The following is a 24911-nucleotide window of genomic DNA, read 5'->3' as shown; positions in this document are numbered from 1 at the left end:
GAGTAGACAGCCTTGGGTTCCTCTCCCCAGTATTCCAAATGTGGCAGTACCATAGCTTTATATAAAGGCATTGTGATACTAATAATTTTTACTTTGAATCCCTTTCCTACTAATGCCTCAAACTGAATTGTTACAACTGCACTTTGAGTTGAAGTTTTCACTGCCCACCACAACACCCAAGATTGCTTTCCTGGGTGGTATTTATTTATTTCATTTATCAAATTTGCTTTGGATAACCATCTGTCATTTCCTGTCATTTTAATATGTTAAATTTGGAGATTTTTGCCCCACTGTGCATCACTTTGAAGTTGTATTAGTTATGATATGTCCTCCCCCAGTTAGCAACATGAGCAGCATTTTTTAATTGTTTCATTTAATCCAGAGAGATATGGAGAGTTTCGTCTGAAGTACTTCACAGCCTGGTTTGGTTATCACCAGCCTGAATAATTCAGTGTCATCCCCAAACTTGGCTATCTCACTGTTTAATCTTGACACAAGATAGTTCATTTATAAATGTTCAGCATCACCAGTCCCAGTAAAGATTATTGGGGGAGCCAGTGAAGATCTCACTGCTTGCTATCCCGTGTTTTGAAAACCCTTGCCCTTTGTTGTTCTGTAACACTTCCCAATCCATAAGAAGATCTGTCGTCTTATTCCATGAATGCCTAGGGTGAAGAGCTTTGACATTCCCATCTATAAGCTACATTGGAGTCCAGTGCTGTGGATTCATTTAGCTTCTGTGCAATTTCCCTGTCCTCCTTCATACCTTTGTCAGTCCTACCACATTTCTGCCTAGTCTCCTGCTTCTGATCTAATACCCATATTTTATTCTTCTCTAAAATGTATAAAAAGAAAAGTAAACATGTTTATTTTATTTATTTATTTAAAAAATTTATACTCCGCCCCTTCAGTACACTACTGCTTGGAGCAGCTCACAACATTAATAAAATAGATACAATGTAAAACAAGACTATTAAAGTTAAACAAGCTAACATTAAAGTTTTGTTTCAGAGCTGTCTACTTTTATAAGCTCATCTCTACCTACCTCTTACAAAGTTATCACAAAACCAGGTCCTTTGCCCTATGATTCTTGCATAAATATTTACAATGTAGTGAAGCTTCTATTCAGAATTGTATTTGGTCATCTACCCAGCCCAGAAAAAAGGTTAAATCCATTAGATATATAGGGTCTCCCAACTTTAAAAATACCCTAAGTGCCAAGGCTGCCTGTTGTATTTTCTACATTTGAAGTATTTTGTTAGGCTTAAAAAAGCTCTGCATAGTTCAGTTAAACATCAGATAAATTGAATTCACTGTTGTCAAGCTGAGCTATCATGAATTATCACTTATTTTAGACTCTAGTTCAGACTGGAGCCAAGGAGCATATCTTGCACCAAGTCAAGGATCAGATACTGTATTGGAAGGAATAGGAGATGATGGTGAAGCTGCAACAGATTTTCTTCCAAAGAAAATAAAGGTAAATCAGAGCTGCTAGAATTTTTCCTAAAATTCTAAATTCCTAAAAAAACAAGATAATCTGGGTCAAGGATCCTCAGCAACTGTTGCTGAGATAAGATTGTCTGTCTGTATCATGTGCTTTCTGTCATTTAGACTTCAGTTATGATAGGTTATATAAGCCAGTTTCTCCTTAGTTACAGTCTTTTCATCCACATTGCTTATTTTTGCCGGAATGCTATGACAGGATGTTCTTGACGCAGTAAACAATAAATGACATGATTTTATAAAAGTTTTTGGACTTTTTTTCTTAATAGGGATTGTTAAGTGCTATTCACCAGGAAGGTGTACAGGTGCTCTCTCTCACAGAATTTCCTTTCAATGAAAGTGATGTACTTCCTCTTAAACAACGGCCAGAATTGTGGCTGGAAGAACGTAAATCTTTCCTGAGCACTGTTTCATCTCTGAAGGATTTAATTGCCAAAATGCAGTTTCACAGGGAAGCAGAGGTAATTATAAAGTTGCTTTGCCCTTTAAAGCCCTAGATGACTTGGGTCATAGATATGTAAAAGGATTGCCTATTCCCAAGTAAACCTACCTACCTTACAAGATCTTCTGGGGAGGCTCTGCTCCATGTGTCAATGTCAACAGAGACCTGCTTATGGGGGGTGTGGAACAGGGCCTTCTCAGTGGTTGCTCCCAGACTGTGGAACTCCCTTTCTGTGGAAACTCACATTTTCACATTCCCTGGTGGCCTTTTGCAAGTAGGTTAAGATCTCACTCTTCCTCCAGGCCTTTGGCCATGAGAAGATTTGGGGGGTGGGAGGTGGGATTTTATCTGCTGCTATAGATACAGTTGTGGTTTAGCTTCTGTATCTGGAGTAAGTACACTTAACTGTAATTTAGTTTTATTAATTATTGGTCAGTGTTTTAACTCTTTCTAAGACTTCTTGGCTTACATAAGATGAGAGATGTAATAAAAATGCAAAAATAAATAAAATAGTGATTCAGACCCTGTACCAGCATTGTTCACTTTTTCTCACATAAATTAATTTTCCATTGAGGAAATTCATGAAAAGCTACACATTTAAATTGCTTGTTGGGTATAAAAGATTGTTGTATTCCCAGTTTACTTCTCTATGGAAGTGAATCTCAAGTTTGACCATAGTAACTTGAGATGAGAAAGTACCATACAGACTAATTCTGAGTGTAACTAAGGAAACAATCATGTTAAGTCAAGGGCTTCAATTCAGAGAGCTCCTCTGGGGATAAGCAAGAGCTTGTTCACATCCAGCAGGACATTTGTCCTTTGGGCTTTGGACATTAGCCTGTCACATCACAAATTGCTTTTTAAACTGGCTTGATACAAAAGTGGCTTTGAAGCATTTGAAAGGAGAAAGTCCACTGGGAAGCAATAGCAAAAGGCAAAGTGACCAGTCATACAAAGGTAATCAATCTGCTCTTCAGATTCTGGTCCTTACTCTTTGATCAGGTTCAGAAAATGCACTAATGCATGATTTAGCACTACATGGGGGGGGGAAATCTAAAGAAGCTGTGGACTTGTGCACTCCCCCCTCCCTCATGAAAGGAGAGTGACAGCTTCCATTATCACTTTAAGAGCAAACCACAATTTCCCCTACATACAAACTGGTTTGTTAGCTAACTAGAACAAACCTTTCAAACATGATTCAGTTTCTAATCCATGTGTAAGTTAAAGTGAATGGCAACTGAAACATGAGTTTTATGAAGGAAAAAATGAGTTTCCAAAGTATCCAATGAACCCTTCCAGGGTTCAGAATTGACTCTGCTTCTCACCCCTAGTTTTATTGGAAACAAATAGCAATGACCATTACTCTAATATCAACTTCATGCCCTGGTATAAGTATATGTGACCACAAAAGGTCTTCCCTAACTTCTGTATCTGTGTACTTGTGGTAATTTTCCCAGAATATTGAAAGGAATATATTACTTAATTATCACATTGTAAAATGCAATCACTACATCACAAATCACAATAAATAATAATAATATAATATAATATGTCTGGATAAAACAAACCAGTCAATAACACCTGTCTGACTGTGTAAACAAGAAATAATAATATATAAATATTTTATTTATGTATTTATAAATAAATAATAATATTTTAATTGTAAACCACCCAGAGACGCAAGTTTTGGGTGGTATAGAAATATTTTAAATAAAATAAAAATATAACGAATGTAATAAATAATAATAATTGATCATCTAACATCCTAATCTTATTAAGATTGCTATTCACCTACCAGTTAATTTCTGGATGTAAGGCTGAAGGCCATACCATCATATTGCCACAGAGGTGAACCAACTCGCTCTTGAATACAAATCTGTTTGTATGTATAAATAAAAAGCCAGTAGGTCGACCAGAAACACCATTGTATTCTGTTCAATCACTATTTAATGGCTTTCATGTCATTGTAGTTCCATGCAGGATCTGAATCTTCTGAAGGTGTCTCACACTGGCGAACTGAACTCCTGTATGCTGTTCAGCAAGTGTTCCAAAAGGAAAAGGATGTTCTTCTAGCAGCATTTCAAACAGAATTGGCTGGAGTAGGCATCAGGGATGCCATGACACTAATAGATCAACTGGAAAAGAGACTTCAGGAACAGGTGAGATCTGTGCGTACATACACACATACCCAATGATTATTCTCTCCTAGTGGAATGTTTTAACTTTTGAAATAAAGAAGCACAAAGGACTTAAGCACCCAGCTGGCAAAGGAACCGCATGTGAACTGGGAGGAGCAAGTGGTGCAGCAGTACTCCAGTGCTGGCCACGCCCTCTGTGTCAATGTGCTGAAGCCGGCACAAGAAGCGTGACTGGTGTCAAGACTCAGAAGCACTGTCTGTCACCCTCCCAGCTGGCAAGCGGTTTGTTCATCAGCCAAGTGAGTGCCCTACGAGGTGGTGAGAAGGTGCCCTGGAGGCGGGACATAGCAGCCCTTTGGTCCCTGACAGCCCAAGGACAAGGACCAAAGGGTTGCTCTGCCCCACCTCCAAGACACCTTTTCACCACCTTGTAGGGCACCCATTCGGCTGATAAACAAACTGCTCGCCAGCTGGGAGGGCGATAGACGGTGCTTCTGAATCTTGACACCAGTACTGCCCCTTGTGCCAGCGTGTCAGATCAATAATAATTGAGATCATGGCATACTGTTTGGTATTCAGTTATAATTATTATTAACTGTATATAATTACTAATTACAGGGCACATATCAGAAATCTGCTTTGGATTGCATTCAGAATGCAGACAGAAGGAGTTTCTTAATGGAAATCAGATCATTGCATGCTCAGCTGAACAACAGGAGAACTGATCCAGAGAAGGAACTGGAAATAGAACCAAAATGTCAAGGTAAGTTACGTGGTTATAGTTTGCTTTGCTGCGTGTGCTTGTGTACTTACATGCAACTTGTTTACGTTGACGTTTATTTACTTATGTTTTCATTATAGCTAAGTGTCTTTTCTTGTTCCTTCAGACTGACTTTCTTTGTAGGGCCAAAATTATTTTTAAAATGATTTATCATGAATAAGCTTGTGTAATTTCTCAGCATAGTAAAATTAAGAACACCAAATGAGACCAGTAGCTCAGTAGTAGACACGTGGAATGCTTCTGCTGTGTTCATTTCAGGTATTCTTGAGTAAAGGAACTCAGGCAGCAAGGCTAAGAAAGATCTTTGCCTTAGACTAGGGCTACTCAACTTTAGCCCTCCTGCAGATGTTGACCTACAACTCCCATCATGTCTGACTATTGGCCACTGTGACTGGGGATGGAGCGTACACAAAACTCGTCTGCCCAGTTCAGTTTGAATCCGCACCGGACTTGAACTGAACCGGGCTGTTTGGGGGCATTGAAGTGGCCATGTGGTCATGACCCACCCAGGCAAATGGCCAAGGAGCATGTGCGACAGCCTCCAAAATGGCTGCCGGCACCGGTAAAAGGGCCAGAACAGGCCAAAATGACCCTTGCAGAACCCGAGGGGAGAGGGAGACTAAGGAGGAACACACACCCACGGCTGCACCAGCACCCCACAAGGCCAGCAGATCAGTGGCATCATGGCAGTGAGTTTAAAAAAAATTTTTTTTTTTAATTTAGAACCTCAAGTTGGCTTGCGGGGGGTGGGGGGGTGTTGTTCAGCTCAAGGGAAAACCCTTGAGCCGAACCAGTTCAATGGCAAACCGGCTCAACCTAGAGCCGGTTCACACATCCCTAACGGGGTGTGCTGGGAGCTGTAGTCCAAAAACACCTTGAGGACCAAAGCTGAGTAGCTCTGTCTTAGACCTTGGTAAGAGGCTTCTAGTTAGAATTAGGTAGACCAGTTTGATTTAAGGCAGGCCTTAAACTAGCCAGACAGCTCAGTCAGAAACAGAACCTTGCTAACAGTGTCAGAGGACCATGGGTTTGAGCCTCTTGATGTGCATTCTGGGCCATGTGAGGTCAAGTCTTGGCTTCTCCTGCAGGAAAATTGTTAGGCACATGCTTGATATGTACTTGGTTTGATTCAGTTCCTGATAAAAGTATCACAGGGAGCATGGCTGGGAGAATATTGCCAATAACAGTAGGCATTCTAAGCCTGCCATTACATATAGCGTCAGCAGGTACTGTGCGGCTGCGATCGGCATTCGTTGGCAGATGACGGGCTGTGAGCCCTGTTAGTCCTAATATGACTCCCGGTGACCCTGGGTTGGCCCTGCAACTGTTCATGCCTCCATTTTACTCTTTTTTAATTGCTTTTTACTGTTTCATATAGCTTCTATTCTGGCTTTTCCAGTTTTATTACATTCTTAGTATATTTATCTCCCCACTAGTTTCTTTTAACCTTACTATTTTATGCCCCCCTTTACAATGCCTTTTATTCATTTTATGACTTTTTAATATAATAGTAATAGTATTTTATTTTCTCATTCTTAGTATTTTTAGTGTTTTAGCACAATTCGTATTTTTAATCACTAATATGCATTATCTTATATGTAACCACCTTCAATCACTTGTACTTTTTTAACATGTAATTTTATGCTGGTCTACGACCATAATAAAGCTTGGTTGGTTGGTTGACAGTAGGCATTATTTGCTAGATGCGCTAAAGATCATCCCAGGTTAGCCAATACTTGTAATGGGTTAATTCACAGTTCATAATGACATACTGTCTGCACTGAAGGACACGATGTGGTCGGTCTTTCTTCATTTGCTAGTGTTGAAGACATGTATTCTAGCCCTCTGCTCGAGGTGGGCTATTTCATCAAATACGATAGGTGTTTGCAGTCAGTTCCTTATTGTCTGACTATGGACTCTCTAGAATTGCTGGAATATAACACAGAGATGCAAATGGAGCTTAGTAGTACAAAAGACAAAGCAGCTGAGCTTCAGGAGCAGTTGAGTTCCGAGAAGATGGTGGTTGCAGAGCTGAAGAATGAACTTGGACAAACTAAACTAGAACTGGAAACAACACTTAAAGCCCAGCACAAGCACTTAAGAGATCTGGAAGCCATCAGGTGAGGTTTTCAGGGGTGACTTTTCTACAGCTATTCTGGTCATACAGTAAACCTGATATTCAGGCCAATTCAAGTGAGAGAGTAGTATATTCTAATGAAGATGGTCAAACATCATTTTCAATACAAACTCACTGGATTTATTCTTTGATTTTTAAATGTAGCAAAACTGCAAGCGTCATAACTACTTGGGCCAAAAGTACATAGCGTGGCAAGCACATGTTTCCAAATTCATTTTTACAAAGGTAATGAGGGTGGAAGAAGTATTTGTAGGGGAGAATAAGGAGGAAAGGTTTAGCACCACCTCCCACCCACTAACTCTTCCATACGTGTCCATTGCCACATTAACATTGGGAGGCAAGCATGAAGTTAAGAACTCTGTATTTGGCTGGTAAGCTCCCCTCAGGGGGTAGACAAATGTACTGTAGATCTTTTTCTCCTATTCTAGTTTATTTTTCAAACACAATTTATCAAGGAATCTTACCTTGGTTTTTGTCAGAAATGAGCTTAAAGAAAAAACGGCAGAACTACATATGTTAACAGACACATTGGTGAGTGAACAGAAGAAATCAAGAGAGCTTCAGTGGACATTGGAGAAAGAGAAGACAAAAATGGAACGCAGTGAGGAAAGAGGAAAAGAAGAGCTTGAGGTAACCAATCCTGGCTGAAAATACCCTGAACATGAAGGATGTATTAATAAACCCCACATTTTACATCTTTAGCCATTCATTCTTATCTTTATGTTTTTTTTAAAAAAATGGTGCATTGTGCAGTTTTGGGTTCAGTCTGCTGTCTTCCATTATGCTTTTAATGTTCACAAAAATGTCTAAAGGATCACATTTATGGGGGAAAGCTACTGTAGGAAGGATGGTTAATGTATAATGATGTCTCTGGGTCATCTCAGAGAGACCACATTACTCCTTTGTTGATGGAGTTACACTGGCTGCCAATAGGTTTCCGGGCAAAATACAAAGTGCTAGTCATAACTTATAAAGCCCTAAACGGCTTAGGCCCTGGGTATTTAAGAGAGCGTCTTCTTCGCTATGAGCCCCACCGGCCGCTGAGGTCACTTGAGGAGGTCCGTCTCCAGTTGCCACCAACTCGTTTGGTGGCTACACAGAGACGGGCCTTCTCGGCTGCTGCCCCGAGATTGTGGAATGCGCTCCCTGCTGAGATACGATCTTCCCCATCTCTGGCAATTTTCAGAAAACACCTGAAAACATATCTCTTCAACCAGGCTTTCTCAGCTTTTTAAAACTTGTTTTTAAATTGTTCTGATTACTTAATTGTTGTTTTATGATGTTTTTAATTGTTAATCATTGTTTTATGCTTATAATTTTTGTTTAATTATTAATTGATTTTAATGGTGTTTTAATGTAAACCGCCCTAAGCCTTTTGGAAGGGTGGTATAAAAGTTCTAATAATAAATAATAAATAATTATGTAAATAAGATTGTATATTCATTATCACAATATTGATCTGCCTTCAAAGTAAATGATTAATTTATTTAAATCAAGACCTTTTAAAAGAGTTTCATATCTAAATTTATCTTAACCATAGATTCTATAAACTGGATATGAGCACATAAAGATACACAAACTTGTTAGGTTTCCATTGATACATGGGGCATTTGGTCAAACAGTGACTGACATACTTACTAAATTGGTATTACTCAGGAGTTACTCTAAAGGACTGCTTAGTTTCAATAGGACTTCTGTTGAGTAATTTAGTTAGGATGTCAGGCAGTGTTCTTGCCATATTACTTCCATATTAGCTGCAGACATGAACCAATTAATAACACACAGTAAAAGTAATCCAAATGTGTTTATCAGTGCTAGACATTTAGGAATCGAATTTGAAGAAGCAGAGAGAGTAAGTAAATAATCTCCCATATATGAAAAGCTTATATTTTACCCAGGGGCATAGCTATAATTGAACTGGGCAGGGGGTGATGTCCCTAGGCCCCTGAGGGAGGGGGCCTCCGGCTGGGTGACAACTTGCTCTTTGCTATCCCCCTCCCGCGTCTCCGATAAAGAAAGTGGGGGAGGCAGGGTCCACATTTTGTCCCAGGATCCTCTGAAACTTTGCTTATTGCCCTGATTTTACCCAGTCTGTCAGTATAATTGAATGTCATAATCATGATAGATGGCAATTGCCAGTAGTCCTAGTGCTAAATCAAAAATTTGAGGGGAAAGAGGGCTTCCATGCCTAGTCTTCTGATACAAATTAAACTTTGTTGGCAATTATGACGAAGGATTTTTATAAACCAATATGATCCATTTCATAAAGATAGCAGACCAAATTCGAACATCAAAGCACTAGGAATGTGCATGGAATGGGATTTGCATTCTGCTCCAAGCTGGGAACAGAACACAAATCCCCAGAAAGTTCTGTCAGAACTACCGGGCAATCTGGTGGTTCTGACAGAATGAGCTCAGAACGTTTCAAGTGTTCCACACATTCCAAGTACCATTTTGGCAGTCTGTTTTTCCCTTGCTTCCTGGTTTTTGCACTGGTTTCTGTTTTAGTTTGCTATCTTTCTTTGTTTCTTGGTTGGCTTGTTATACAAATCAAAAAAGAAGCAAGGAGATCGCAAGCCAGTCAGATGCCAGTGCTTCCAAAGAAAAATGGTGGTCGGAACCATTCAAATAATCCTTCGTTGGCACAGAACCCTTTATGGCTGCAACAGATCACGATCCAGATCATGGTTATTCCGTTCCAAGCTTGAGACAGGGCCTTCATTTGAAAGGTGTTCTGTTTCAAGCTCAGAACACTCAAAATGGCCCATTCCAAGCTCGGAACATTGTGCACATCCCTACAAAGAACTTGGTGGGGGAGTGGAGACAAGTCCTGGATTCAGGTAAATACCATAAGTTAAGCCCTCAAATAAAATGCTAGCAGATAAGCTACACACATGGCCAAGGTCTTTCCAAGTTTTTGTTATAAAAACAAAAACTTTTTGTTTTGTTATCCATCTTATTTATGTATTATTTCTCTGTGTAAACCGCCCTGAGCCATATTTGGAAGGGCGGTATAGAAATCGAATAAATAAATAATAAATGAATAATAAAGTATCTAATAAGTTTATTCACTATGACCGCTTCTAAGTGTCAATAATATCTTCAGGTGTGTGTAATCAATCCCTTTTTATCTTTTCTTGGAAGGACTTAAAATTTTCTCTTGAGAATGAACAAGAAAAAAATATAGAGTTGAATAATCTTTTGGAGCTTGAGCGACAGCTGTCCAATGATTTGCAAAAGAAGATTGAGTCACAAGAAGCTCTGGATGCAGCCCAGTTATCACAGGAGCGCAGCTGTAACTCTGAGCTTCAGATACTCCTTGAATCGGAGAGGTTCAGAGTTCTTGAAATAAATAGTGCACTAGAAAGGGAAAAAGAGTTGTGTGCCCAGCTTCAGATGGCAGAACAGAAAAGGCAGGATGGAACTCTTCAACCAGCTGAAGAATTACTTCAGGATCTGCAGAAACAACTGGGTGAAAAGCACGATCGTATAGTAGCATTGGTTAGTGAAATGGAGCGGTATAAGCTGGAATCAGTGCAACTGAAACAACAGGTGGAAAAAGAGAAGCAGGTTCAGAGGAAGACTCTACAAGCAGAACAAGATGCTAATATCCTGGCACAGAAAAAAGTGCATGAACTGGAGTCCAAAGTGGAAGATCTCCAGTGGCAGCTTGGAGAAAAGAGACAGCAGGTTCATCAGCTGCAGTGTGAAGAGAAAAGATTGCAAGAGAAAATCCAAGAATTACAACAAACAGAGCAGAGGCTAGAGACAGGAATAAAAATGGACAAAACAACATATCAAAATCTAAACGAGGTACAGTAACTCAGAGGGTCATGTAGCATGAAGTTCTGTTTTGCTGGTTCTCTTATTAAGACTCCAGCAAAAATGGTTTTGTTAATTTTGTAGTCTTCCTTTCTCCAAATAACTTAAGAGCTTTGTAATTTGGGCTACACTGGCAATAGAATGTTTTGTTTTGTTTTATCCTTTTGATTTATTCGTTCTTTGTTTGTTTGTTTGTAATTTGTAAAATCCTTTTAGTAGAGTTCACACGCAGTATTTTGCATTGGTTCTCTTGAGGCAAAATGACTATCAATCTGTGTGTCTGCCAGGTAGTCTCTCCATATCATTTGCTGTTCTGATATGGGCGGGGTGGGTGGGAATGTAACCTGGTCACATATAAGCCAAAAAAATGGTTTCTTTCATTGGGGAAGTTTTGTCGAAAATATCATCAGAGGTCTTCTGACAGTAAAGGAAAGTGGACTTGTTTGTTTATGCAGAACCTAAAAATATACAGTGCCCCCAGAACATATTTTTGGGAGGCACAGTAGGCTTCAGAGGGAAAGGAGAAAGTCAGAAGTTGCTTGATGCCCCTTGTGCAATGGCACAGCGTTAGTCTGGATGTTAGCATTTAATTCTATGAATCCCCATTTTACCTTGTCTGCCTTCCACCATGGACAAGGGCACAGCTAGGAACATAGGAAGCTGCCATATATTGAGTCAGACCAGTGGTCCATCTCACTCAGTATTGTCTACACAGACTGGCAGTGGCTTCTCCAAGGTTGCAGGCAGGAATCTCTCTCAGCCCTGTCTTGGAGATGTTGCCAGGGAAGGAACTTGGAGCCTAGATGTTCTTCCCAGAATGGCTCCATCTCCTGAGGGGAATATCTTACAGCGCTCACACTTCTAGTCTCCCTTTCGTAGGGAGACCCTGCTTAGCTTAAGGGGGCAAGTAACATCAGACCAGCTCTCTTCCCAGACCAGCTATTTCCTCCTTTCGCTAAGGTGATAGCAATAGCAATAGCACTTACATTTATATACCGCTCTATAGCCGGAGCTCTCTAAGCGGTTTACAATGATTTAGTATATTGCCCCCAACATTCTGGGTACTCATTTTACCGACCTCGGAAGGATGGAATGCTGAGTCAACCTTGAGTCCCTGGTCAGGATCGAACTTGTAACCTTCTGGTTACAGGGCGGCAGTTTTACCACTGCGCCACCAGGGGCTGGTGAGACAAGATGCCAGGTTTCTCCTATCTGTCCTCCACAGCCACTGTGTGCCAGCATAGTCCTGCTGTGAATATCAGTCAGTGTTGTTGTTTTTTCGGAGCAGTTCTGTAGTAGTCAAGGATATAATCAATTCTAAATATTGCCAAGTGGCCATTGTTCCGGTGTGTGTGAGATATAAAATTATTTTTGAACAACCTTGTGTCATGAAGTATGCAAATTCACCAAAACTGTTTGTTTGTTTTTGATAAATGCACCCAGTGAAGCTGCTATTTAATCTTATGTGTACGTTAGGATATCTTGCTATTGCGTGTCTAGAGCTGTCAATCCTTTCATTAGTTTAGTTCATTATTGGTTTCTGTATATAGTTAATACAAGGGGGTTTTTCTTTCTTTTTCACTTACGCAGACTACTTGGGATGCCTCTAGTGAGAGAACAAGAAAGTGGGTTTTCCAGCAGAAAATGGGAGGAGCCGAAAAAAATGAATTATCCTATTCTGCCCTAATTGGTATGAGAGGAGGAGGAGATGCTGCTGAGGAATCCCAAGATCTACAGGCAGTTAGACAGAAGCTGAGACATGCCTCTTCCATGCTGAAACAGCTGGCTAACAAAGCTGCCCATAGGTTAGGTTAATTTTCTTGCTACTAGTAATAATTTTTACTACTTTGCAAAAGTCACCTTAAGTGGTACAGTGGGGAAATGCTTGACTAACAGCAGACGGAGCCAGCGTGGTGTAGTGGTTAGAGTGCTGGACTAGGACCGGAGAGACCCGACTTCAAATCCCCATTCAGCCATGATACTTGCTGGGTGACTCTGGGCCAGTCACTTCTCTCTCAGACCAACCTACTTCACAGGGTTGTTGTGAGGCGAAACTCAAGTATGTAGTACACTGCTCTGGGCTCCTTGGAGGAAGAGTGGAATATAAATGTAATAAATAAATAAATAAATAAAAATAACAAGCAGAAAGTTGCCAGTTCAAATCCCCGCTGCTACTATATCGGGCAGCAGCGATATAGGAAGATAGTGAAAGGCATCATCTCATACTGCGCAGGAGGAGGCAATGGTAAACCCCTCCTGTATTCTACCAGAAGAAAACCACAGAGTTCTGTGGGTGCCAGGAGTTGAAATTGACTTGATGGCACACTTTACCTTTACCTTACTTTGAAAAAATATATATATTTCCAGAACTTTTGGATTAAAGTTGAAATCAAGGCAGCAATCCTAAACACACTTACTGGAGAGAAAGCCAGTTAGATGAGACTTACTTCTGAGTAAATGTGTATAGGATTGTGTTGTAAAGGCCTTGTTTACACTATTTTATTTTTAAGGTGGTTCAGATCCATTGAGTTAAATCATGCCAAACAGTAGTTTGGAATATGGAGTTTTATCCATCATATTCACCTTGGGACAAAGGCTCTTTGCCCTTTTGCTTCAGCCTGGACAACCGTATGTAATACTGCAAGAAAATTTGGATATTCCTGTTCCTCAGAAAGCTAACATGTAGACCATGTCAAGTGCTTGGAACAGAGAAGCTGCAGTGATTTCTGCATGTGAAAGCTCTCCAGGATCTTCCTTATCTGATGTCAGAGAAGTTTAGGTATTTATTTGGATTATGGGACTTCATATGAACTCAGTTGCGAATGTCTGCAAAGTGTGAATTTGTGTAGTTTTATTTCTGCACCAGCACTCTCGTGTTAAGTATCAGCTGATGCTGGGGAAGGAGGTAGCAGAGGTGGGTCACATACTCAACAGCAGTTGATGCTGAGAAGGGAAGAGAGGCGGTATCAGCTGCTGCAGCAACAATGGCAAACACAGTGTGGAAGAATGAGGAAGCAGCAGTGTGAGGCCCTCCCCATCTCCAAGGTTATGAGTAGGGCAGGAAATCTTTTATGCGGTGCTGTAATTTACAGCACCGCACAGAGTACAACATGGATGATTTCTTCTTCTTTTCCTCAGTTGGGGCTGGGGATTGCGGGATCATGCCTGCTTGCCTCCAAAGTTCAGCATGAAATCAGAAAATGATAAATTTTAGCTAGCTGTCTAGATTAGTCAAAATCTGTAGCACCCCCCCCCCGCCCACCTTCTTAGTATATGAGGAGGCAAACATTCTGAGGTTGAAGGGGTTCTTTCTTCTTTAAACCCTTACTTAAGAGAACACCTTCTCTGTCATGAACCCTGTCGGCTAATGAGATAATCTGGAGAGTTCTGGTTACGGTTGCCGCCGACTCATTTGGTGGCGACTTGGGACTGGGCCTTCTCTTTGGCTGCCCTGGGGTTCTGAGATATACTCCCTTTTGAAATAAGAGCATCTTCTTCTCTGCTTGATTTTAGGAAGAACTTTGAGACGTACCTGTTTTCCCAGGCTTTTGACTGAAATCTAAATTTAATGTTCTTATTCACAGAAATTGTTGTATCTGTTTTATGGATTTTAACTGTTTTATACTGTGTTGTATATTTGTTATGTTTTAACTTTGTACACCACTTAGAGATGTCTATATCAGGTGGTATAGAAATATGATAAATAAATAAAACCCAATTCAAACAATTTTTCAGAATGCTTTGCTGGGGTTAAACATTTGAAGCTGCCTTATACAGTCAGCCCATTGGTCTACATAGTCTAGCATTGCCTATTCTGACGTGTTTCCATATGGCTCTTGCCTGGCCCTGCTACTGGAAATGCTGGAGAACCTAGGAATTTATCTGTGAACACAAAGAAACACCTGGCTAGACCTTGAGTGAATGTAGTGTAAATTCATGAATATAAGCGATGAGCCCCTAGAGACAATGCTATAGAAAATGGAAATGCCATAGCACTCAGGCACATTTTAGATTTGTATTTACATTCTATTCATTTATGCTAAAGAATCCTTGAAACTTGAGACTAAAGCAATGGAAACTACAGAGCTTTCTTCTGCTATGCTTATGTCATTAACATTTTGTTATGCTATACAAGTGACAGGATGTTTTGATTTATTCCAGGTTACCATTTGAGAAAGCAGATGATGAAGATTTAGTTGGGATACAAAATAATATTGAAGAAGTTCTCTTGCAGTTGCAAATGTTATCTAGCTTGCCCAACATGGAAACAGAGGTGAGGTGTATGGGGGAGGAAACCAATGTTTTTTTGAGGAATTTCTGGTTTGGAAATTGCATGTGCTTACTAAATTACCTTGTGGGTGTTCTAACTATCCTATATTTATTGTATGGAACCTAGAATTCTGAAAGGGTTATGAGTTGACAATCTATAATATTATACACAGGTCCATGCACTGAATTAAATGGAACATAATAATATAGGAAAGCCACCTAATGTTGCAGGAGGGAAATGACTTGATTAGCAAGCCAGAGGTTGCCGGCTCACATCTCCGCTAGTATGTTTCCCAGACTATGGGAAACACCTATATGGGGCAGCAGCAATATAGGAAGATGCTGAAAGGCATCATCTCATACTGCGCAGGAGATGGCAATGGTAAACCCCTCCTGTATTCTACCAAAGACAACCACAGGGCTCTGTGGTCACCAGGCGTCGACACCAACTTGATGGCACACTTTACCTCTACCTTTAGGAATATAGGAGCATAGGCAGCTACCATATACTGAGTCAGACCATTGGTCCATCTAGCTCTGTATTGTCTGCACAGACTGGCAGCAGATTCTCCAGGGTTGCAGGCATAAATCTCTCTCAGTCCTATCTTGGAGATGCCAGGAAGGGAACTTGGGACCTTCTACTCTTCCCAGAGCGGCTCCATCCCCTAAGGGGAATATCTTACAGTGCTCACATGTGATCTCCCATTCATATGCAACCAGGGTGGGCCCTGCTTAGCAAAGGGGACAGGTCATGCTTGCTACCACAAGACCAGCTCTCTTCCCTTAGCCTAGCACTCATCTAGCTAAGTATAGGATGGTGTTAAGTTGTTAAACGGTTGTGTTATTTCCTGAAATGACTTACCAAAAACGGCATCTGGAATAACTGCAACTAACCTTTTTCTGATACATAAAGTAGCATTCTTCTTAATTTCTTAGAAACAATTATTCACACAATATAAAGAACCCATTATGGAAAAGTGAACGTGCTTGCAATGAAATTGTTCTTAAAAAGCAATAGGCTTTCTTCATAATGCAAGGTGTATTAATTTGGGGTTTTTTTTGTAATTTGGATTGCTTGCCAAGTTTTATGAAGCACAATCTGCTATTACATTCTCTAAAAGTTGTAATGTTCAACAAGCTAGAGGCTGGGCTTGAGTTGTATTGAACTGCTCTCATACTGCTGGTTTCCCTTTCTAGATTAATTCAGAATTGCCACTGTCTGCATCATTGACTGAAAGATTGCTAAAACAAAATGCTGAATTGACTGGCTTTGTTAGCAGACTGAGTGAGGAAAAGAACAATTTGAGAAATGCTGTCATGAAACTGGAGGAGGAACTTAGACGATATCAGCAGAGAACATCCTGTGGAGACCCTGTATGTTTCTTCTTAATTTGAGTAGAAATAGTCTTTCAATCCCATCTTAAATTCTAATTTGTCCGGACAGACTAAGACATACCTATTAAGCCCAGTGGTTTAAGTCTGTAGTAGCTTAAGAACCTTTAGGGACTGAAACAGTGGCTGACATCCTAACAAAACACATATACTAGAAGGGTCTGTGGCAAATCAGCAGGAGCCCTCACGCCATTTCCCTAGTCCTCATGCATTCATGCTGTTGCACAAGAGCACTAATACTTCCAAGCGCTGCCTGTGCTCCAGAAGATGAGGATCAGCAACATGTTTCATCCTTAGAGTGCTTGCAGAGCATGGGCAGCGCTCAGGAGTATTAGCGCTCTTGCACAACAGCATGAGCACAAGACTGGGGGAGTTGTGTGAGGGCCCCCGCTGCATCTCCACAGATCACGCAGACTTTGCTAGGATGTGAGCCAGTGAGTCCTTATTTTTTGTGGCTTAGTTGATTGAGCAAACCAACCAATACTCATGCTTCCTTTATATGTTTTGCAGTTCATATATTAGATCATATTCTTGAACTGCTTATGTAGCTTATATATTTCTTCCCTTTGCAAGTTTAAGTGCTTTTTCAAATAATATACAGGTGGACCTCGCTATACACAGTCTGGACATCGATGGTAGGGATTTGCAAACAGGTTCGGGAGTTCGCGGTTTTGGTTGCGGGGGGTTGACGGTTCGACCCCCGAACCAAACACCACCCCCGGTTTGGTTCAGTTGGTTCGCAGACCGAAAATTGGGGGAATTTTTTTTTCCAAATTTCGGGCCGCAACCCCCCTGAACCCAAACCAAACCGGGGAGTGGGTTCCGAGGGGGTGCCAGACCAAACTGGCCTAGTTGGGTTTGAGGCCACTTCGGCCTCAAACCAAACCAGGCCAGCCAGTTTTGTGCATATCCCTAATCAACGGCTCTGCATATCTGTGGTCAAGCAATTGACCACCCAACCTTAGTATATGTGGGAGAGGGAAGGGTTAATTTCTGCATATCTTACTTCAGAGACATTTCCAGCCACCATTTTGAGGAAAGGTGCAATTTTGGGACTTTTAGGGGCATTGCTGGACAGCTGAAGATGGACAGAGCATGGTAGGACACTCTTTTCGCTGTGTTTAGGGCTGTTTTTTGCCGTTTTAAGCCATTTTTTTAGCCTCCAGGGACCTACCCCACCCCCAATTCCCATTGCCTCAATGCCTCATTTTCTGCAGTTCCGTTATCCACAGTTGAAGCGGAAAATGGACCCCCAAGGATAACGAGGTCCACCTGTAGTCATACGCAATTATTTTGACTCACCTCCTCTATGAGTGCATACAGACAACCATTCATGAAATGATATCTTATCATAGTGTGCATGTAACCACTTTTATAAGCTGGTCATATATGTTATCCACTTCACCAACAACAACAACAAACACACTTGTTTGTAAATGAGAAATATGTTCCGTTGCTCAGCCTATAGTCTGAGAAGGACAAGTTGTCCTAAAGTTAATGGCTGACATGAGGGAAATTACTCAAAGTAGTCCCATTGAATTAAAAGGTCTCAGATAATCATCTACTGCTGGTTTGTGTTTTGTTTTGGGGTTTTTTTGGGGGGGGTTGGCGGGGGGGGAGTAGAGTACCTCTTAAAGGTTCCACTGCTGGGCCTCAGTTACACAGAGATCTTATTAAGAGATTACACAGAGTTTAGTGCCCTATTCACCCGTTTCAGATTGTGTGGAGAAGCAGAATTATACCTCAAGGCGCACCTTGCATCCACACAACGTGTAAATCAGTTTTGGGTATAGTGTCCAATATACATAATCCTGAGTTGCATGGTTTTGAATCCTCGGGTTTTATGATAAGCAAACTTTATACATGTAGATCTTATTTGCAGATTGCATCCATTGTAGAGATGAGGCAGGCCTGGAGATGGGGTGGGGCAGTTCCACTCTCCAACCTCAGTAGATTCAACACATCTTGAGTTACACATGTACCTTCCATTGGTGAAAAGAGTATTCCCATTTATTCTTAAAAAAGTTCACTTCACTTGATAGCCCAGTGGAACACTATGCTATAATAACCATTAAACCAGTTTGACTTAGTTATGTTTTTCTTCTTAAATGTCACAAGTCCTTTAGACCATCACTGCACAGTGGAGGAAATGTTGATGCGCTCATTGCTTCTGAAAGAGAGATCTGGAACAAAGAGAAATTGACTCTGCAACAGTCCCTGAAGCAAGCAGACGCTGAGCTAGCCAAGCTGAAGGCAGAATTAAGGAATGAGGCTTTTCTTAGAGAACTGGGATCAGATTCAGAAAATGCTGCTTTAAAGGTAGGAAGCCTTTCATTGACTGCTCTTTGGATATACTGCATTGTTTTATCAGTAAGAAATGGGCTTGTTTTGCTTGTGCATTAAGTTAGGTGAAATATTTGGAACCTTATTGCCTTTGCTGAGTTCAGGTCAGCCATGCAACCCCTCCCTCCCTCCCTCTCTCTCTCTTTTTAATCCTTGATTTTGGCTTTTCCTGTGAATGAATGAATGAAAAGGGGAAAGTCAGTATTTCACATTTGGTTGGAGTTGTGAGTGAGAAGAGCCTGCAGCCGTTATAGCCTCTCCCCATGCCAGTCAAAGTTTGGAGCTGCCCAAATTGCTATCCCAGTGCCTAGAACTTGCAGGTTGGAGGATCATTGGAAAGAATTTCCTGTATGTGAACATCAGGCTTAACAAAGAATGTTGTTTCTTACTGCTTTATTAATTTCCTTTTCACCCTAGAGAATTTATGGAAGATATTTGAGAGCAGAGAGTTTTCGGAAGGCTCTGATATATCAGAAGAAGTATTTGCTGCTCTTACTGGGTGGCTTTCAAGAGTGTGAAGAAGCCACCTTATCTCTCATTGCAAGAATGGGCGGGCAGCCTTCCTACACAGACCTAGAGGTCATTACACGCCGTTCAAAGGGTTTTACGCGGTTCCGCTCAGCCGCTAGAGTGATAATTGCAGTTTCAAGGTATGATACAAGACATTCGTTTTCGTAAAGTGAACTAAATTCAAAACCTATATACAGAAATATGATGATGATAATACGACATCTTTTCCATTTAAATCTGAGTCCCTGTTCATCTACAGAATTATTCATCGGCATCTCTAGAAAGCAAAAGCTGAAATTATATGTTTCAGTTTTAACAAGAAATGGCCTATGTTACTGTAAGACCATATCTCTCAAGCCATACAAACTTGCAAAACAATATGCAATCATCATGAGTTTTACATCATATTGTTTAGTTTCTGCACAGCTCAATTTTTATATTCACAAGAACCCCATTGTATAAGAATTATATCCGTATCGGTTTAGCTGAGTGGCAACAATGTAAAATTATGAAGTTTCTGTGAAGAGTTAAGAAATATATAAACAATGATTTCTCTGTTTTTAAAATGCAGAATGAAGTTCCTAGTCCGACGGTGGCATCGGGTTACTGGTTATAGTTTAATAGGCATCAACAGAGATGGTTTTAGCCAAAACACAGGTAAATAAGATTGATGGGTGCACATTTGTGGTCAGGTGGGACAGGACAGAGAGACTGGACCCTCTTTCTTTCATTTCAGTAACCGAAAATGTTTGCTGATGTGATTCTGGTGATCCTTTCCATAAATATTGGTCCATTCTCTATTTTTGGCAGTGGGGAGGGGAACAAATATTATACCATGCAAAGAAGAGAGTTAGTACGGATGTCAGTGTTTTGTTTTGTGTTTAAGTTGCCAAGCACCACACTAAGGAAGTGTCCACGCCACAGAGAGCTTTTAAAATTACGTAGTGCAGAAAGTGGGGAGGGTGGTTTTCTCCAGTCTTTGCTTCCTCCTGAAATGCCTTGTGCCACCTGAAATTTGTTCCTGTGGGCTGTGTGTCCCTCAGGGACATTTTTTCAGATGGCCCAGAGCATTTTGAGGGGGAGCAGATCAGAGAAAATTGTCCCCCACACACATGGGGCTGCTGTTATGCAGGCTGTTATGCAGCACTAAGTTTTGTTTGCTTAACTTTAGCAAGAAGTGAATTATTTTCTTGTTTATTTAGGTAATGAATTACGGCCTGATTCATTCTCTGGTGGACTGGAACTTTATGGAGAACACAGGCATTCTTCTTACAGATCCAGATCAGAGTTGGAATCCCTCAGATCTCCTCTAAGCTATCAACACAGGTAAATTACAAGTTACAGTACATTCTCTATCTAAATCTAGAAAAGAGGGTTCACTAAAATAATTTTGCATATAGCTTATTTTTCACAGCACAGACCCTGTCAGTATTTCAGAGGCAGTATATCTCTGAATACTAAATGTTAGAGATCAAACAATATTACCTTGTTTCAGAAAGTCTAGATCGGTGTCTACATAGATTTCCTCATTTTGGATATCTCTCATTTAATGTCACTTTGTCGCAATACTAATCTTCAAAAGCTTACCACATATATTTGCTTCTGATTATATGCTCAGCTTTTAAATTTTGCCTAAAGAAATGCAGTCACATCCATGCATAAGAACTCTTACATAGCATAACTTATATATACAATACATTTGAAGCAGTTTGGTCAGGAAAGGGTATGGCAGAGAGAGCTTGGAATATAACTGGGAAGCAGCTGGGTATAACTTCTTCTAAAAGAGAGTCTTAAAGAGCACTATGTAAATAATCTAAATACATAAAATGAAAATGGATGGAATTAACAAGATGTCCAGGTGAATAGATATGTAGATATAGTGCTATTAAAGTACAAATTGTCTGAGGGAACTAAAGGAATTGGGGCCCAAACTGTGGCAGAGTACAGAATATAACACTCTGGCACTGTACCAGATCCTTACACGTTTCTTTTGAAAATTGCATGAAAAACTGCCAGTCCACATGTGGCCTTACTCTGATTAGGAAACCATGAGTACTGCTGTTTCTGCTTTGCATCTTCTCACACCCTCTGGTCCATCATATGCTTCAGTGGACACTGGAGGGAGTGAAGACAGCCAACTTTTTCTAAATAAAAGGTTGGTTTTAAAGTGTTGCTTTGCACCTGCTTTAGATACATGATAACCCTGTGTTTTGCTTCAAAGGCATAAACAAACTTCTCATTAGCAAAGATTTGGGAACTGAAAGATGGATACCAGAAGATGTAGCAAAAGAGAGCTCATAATTACAAATATGGGGAAAGTGAAATGGGATCATATCAGATTGCGCTGAGTGACAGAAGGATTAGTACAAACAAAAGAAAGTACTTCACACAATTTATTATTTATTTATTTATTACATTTATAAACCGCCCCATCCAAATTAATTAGACAAATTAATAGATGATAGTTTATCAGCAGCAACAAACATCGATAAACACGTGGAAACTCCGTTTTTCAGATTCAGACTGTATACCAGAATACCAGATGCAAGGAACAAGTCACGGGAGCCACTATTGTCTTCATGCTTTGTTTTTTGTTCCTCCTCTCAGCAGCTAGCTGGCAGCAGGTTTCTTGTGTTCATATACCACCTAAAGAACAGTGGCTGACATACGGTGCAGCAGTATGCCAGCCTAATAACATTGCGCACACATAAGTTGCACAATGATGTTCCATGAGCATACATTCATTGCAAATAATGGCCTTACTCTTGTGTAATATTTGTACAGCTTGAATGCAGGCAGTGTTACTAGACTGGCATACCTTACACAGTATGTCAGCCTGTCAATACCTGAGAATTTTAAGTTGATAGACCTGCTGTACTGTTCAAGGTATTTGGGGCATATTTATCACAAAACATAGCAACCTTTCCTCTGCTTTTAAGCTTAGGGAAAGCAGCTTTATCCATCTACTGGTTTTGTCCTAAGAGGTTTTTAATGGCAGCTTTTCACCAACCTCTTTTGTTGCTTTTGTCTTCTCTCTTCTCCTCAAGGTACCAGGGCATCCATACTGATCTAAACCCAGTTTCCCTTGCATGTTCTCAGCTGCAAAATTACGATCCCGACAGGTCTTTAACAGATTATATCAATCGTTTGGAGTCTCTACAGAGGCGACTTGGAAGTGTACAGTCAGGTAAACATTGAATGGCATTTCATTCCTGTTCTTTAGTTTTAAGTTTCTTTAAGACTTTAGCATTGTTACCATGAAGTAAAAACCTCATTTCCCCCCCTACTCAAAATATGTATCCCTTTCTATCTCTCAGCACCCGCTTCACACACTCAGCTGCACTCTGGTATCAGAAGATAATCTTTGCAACATCTTCACCGCTGGTAGTGACATCAAATGAAATAAATGCCTTCTGCAAATCTGTGCTCCTGCTGTGCTTTTGTATGCTGATATTGTGGGACCAACATGAACACAGCGCAATGATTGTATGCAGTGCATCTTGCTGGCACCTCCACAGAGACTGGAACTTGTGTATATAAGCACTTTTTGTGGTTATTCAGAACTGATCATTTAAATTTCATGTATATTTGTGGAATGCTAATTTAAACCATTAAATTATTTTAAAAAGTGTGTATTTATCAAATGGGTGAGAGGATGAAACTTTTCTGTACTGAGATTGCTTGAATGTGTAGCTCCAAGTGCACAACCCTTTCTGATGAGGCTATGTGAAGGACTTTTCATGATTTTATCCTATTTGCTACTGGCACTGCAGAGAGAAATAACACTTGTAGAGACCTATTTTTGTAAAGGTTAGAAGTTTTGAATTTTATGGGTATTTTGTCAAAGTACTGAAATAAAGATTTCATCCTTTTAATACTTGTGTCCAAATATATTTAATAGGGTCTGTGTGTACTATGTGACTAAAATGAATTCAACATTATACAATCTTCAGTGCATTTACTTGTCAGGAACTGTGGGGGAGGGAAACAAATGAATTATGTTGGGCTCTTTAGCCATAAAAGCACATGCAGTTCTTCACACATATCAACACACACAGTAGTACACTTCCTGTTTGTACTCTGTATTTGAGAGGGCCTGTATCCTTGTACTGGTTTTTGCAATCAAGCCATGTTAATTATGCTGCCAGGAAGCCAGAGCAGCACACATTCCCATGAAAGCTGGTAAACCCATTGTGTGCCAGCTCGTGTTGGCTGGGCACCATGCCTTGATATCAAGCCATGATCAGCACCATAAATCTTAGATCACTGACCATGGCTGAATGCCCAGCCCATGGTGTGATGCCCAGCTGACACTGGAGCTGGCCCACGATCACTTGACTGATTTTTACAGGAGCACACACATGCCTCCACATCCCAGCTTTCAGCAGCATAACTAACATTGCCTGATCATGAGAATGCGTCCAATGTCTGAATAGGGCTTTTGAGATGCCAGAATTTGTGACTATATGCAAGGCATGCAGCCTAGTAATACTGGGACATAATCCATTGCTAAGCAATAAAGCAAATCTCCACTGCTCCAATAGAACATTAGGTTGTATTCAGTTTGCATAAGAAAGTGGGCTGCATAAGGAGACCTTTAAATATGGGTTTGGACAATTACTGTAGGAGGCCTGAATGGAATTGAACAAAACAAAAGTAGTTGTTCACCCTTTTTGAGAAGTAGATGATAAAATCTGCAGCCATATCCCCTCTTTCAAATACTATTGCATTCATGTTACAAACCTGACAAATATTTTCTGTGGCACATTGAGCAGCCCTTGGCTGTACCTTGGGTACACCTTCCTGTGCTTTGGACATGCAGACTACCTACCATCCTATTGGTGAAGGCCTAAGGCTCCTTTCTGAATACAAAGGTGTAAATCCAATGAGACTCAAAAAGCTTTAGCAGCCTCAAGTGGCAGCAGTTTTCCCTAATGTGTCATAATACCAATTTGCACGGCTTCCTGTGTATTGCAAGGGGAACCTCAGCTCCAAATTCCAAAGCTGGGTGTATGCACTGTGACACAGGCTTGCAACAGGATAATCTGGAGTATGAGAAACTATAGCTGAATGCTTATTCCTACAATTTACAAGTCCAGTTTTCAAAAGAATCTTTACTTTAGCTGAAAGTAAAGTCAGGAGTAGTATTAGGCATTGCTAAACCACTAAAAAGCTCTGTTTTTGGAGCAAAGGTGCTGGTATTTTTCTTTATGCTTTTAATCTTAGGCAAAAGTTGCATTAGCCAGATACTCACATACTGTGCAGAGAAAGGCTCATAGGTAAGAGGGAATCACCTGCAATGCTGAGGCTCCCTCAAGCTGCTTATCAACTATTACAAATTAAAAATAGCAGTGGGAGTCACGCATATATAAAGTACATTAGAGCTGCTGCTGCAGCAGGCCGGTTCACACCTAAGCATTGTATCTGCAACACTGCTTCCACTGGAAATACAGTAGTTATTGTTTATTCCATTTATATAGCAGCTCAGGGCAATTTACACATAAAACATTTTAACCAGCTTAAAAGTCATTTTAAAAACTAGGTATCATTAAAAGCCAGCCTAAAACAGTGGGT

General features: G+C 40.5%; 1 protein-coding gene across 12 annotated transcripts in view; it reads left to right on the top strand.

The window, feature by feature from the left end:
• The window catches only part of AKAP9 (A-kinase anchoring protein 9), a 164714-nt gene extending 141502 nt beyond the window's left edge, over positions 1–23212 (top strand). For 10 of the 12 annotated variants that reach the window (XM_053265330.1, XM_053265325.1, XM_053265329.1 and 7 more), the window contains 16 exons: positions 1356–1477; positions 1773–1964; positions 3916–4104; positions 4702–4846; positions 6789–6984; positions 7481–7631; positions 10146–10814; positions 12414–12628; positions 14985–15096; positions 16290–16466; positions 18603–18803; positions 19245–19477; positions 19909–19994; positions 20540–20663; positions 22385–22524; positions 22655–23212. In XM_053265330.1, the coding sequence (XP_053121305.1) occupies positions 1356–1477; positions 1773–1964; positions 3916–4104; positions 4702–4846; positions 6789–6984; positions 7481–7631; positions 10146–10814; positions 12414–12628; positions 14985–15096; positions 16290–16466; positions 18603–18803; positions 19245–19477; positions 19909–19994; positions 20540–20663; positions 22385–22524; positions 22655–22698 (2996 nt within the window). In that variant the 3' untranslated portion in view covers positions 22699–23212. Of the gene's footprint in view, positions 1–1355; positions 1478–1772; positions 1965–3915; positions 4105–4701; positions 4847–6788; positions 6985–7480; positions 7632–10145; positions 10815–12413; positions 12629–14984; positions 15097–16289; positions 16467–18602; positions 18804–19244; positions 19478–19908; positions 19995–20539; positions 20664–22384; positions 22525–22654 lie in introns of those variants that run through there. The other 2 variants (XM_053265328.1, XR_008310385.1) reach the window with 2 other exon arrangements.
• The last annotated feature ends 1699 nt before the right edge of the window (positions 23213–24911 follow it).

The sequence above is a fragment of the Hemicordylus capensis genome, chromosome 6, assembly GCF_027244095.1.
Source record: "Hemicordylus capensis ecotype Gifberg chromosome 6, rHemCap1.1.pri, whole genome shotgun sequence".
Lineage (NCBI taxonomy): Eukaryota > Metazoa > Chordata > Lepidosauria > Squamata > Cordylidae > Hemicordylus > Hemicordylus capensis.
Note: the sequence above shows the minus strand (reverse complement) of the source record. Positions and strands in the feature narration are given on the sequence as shown.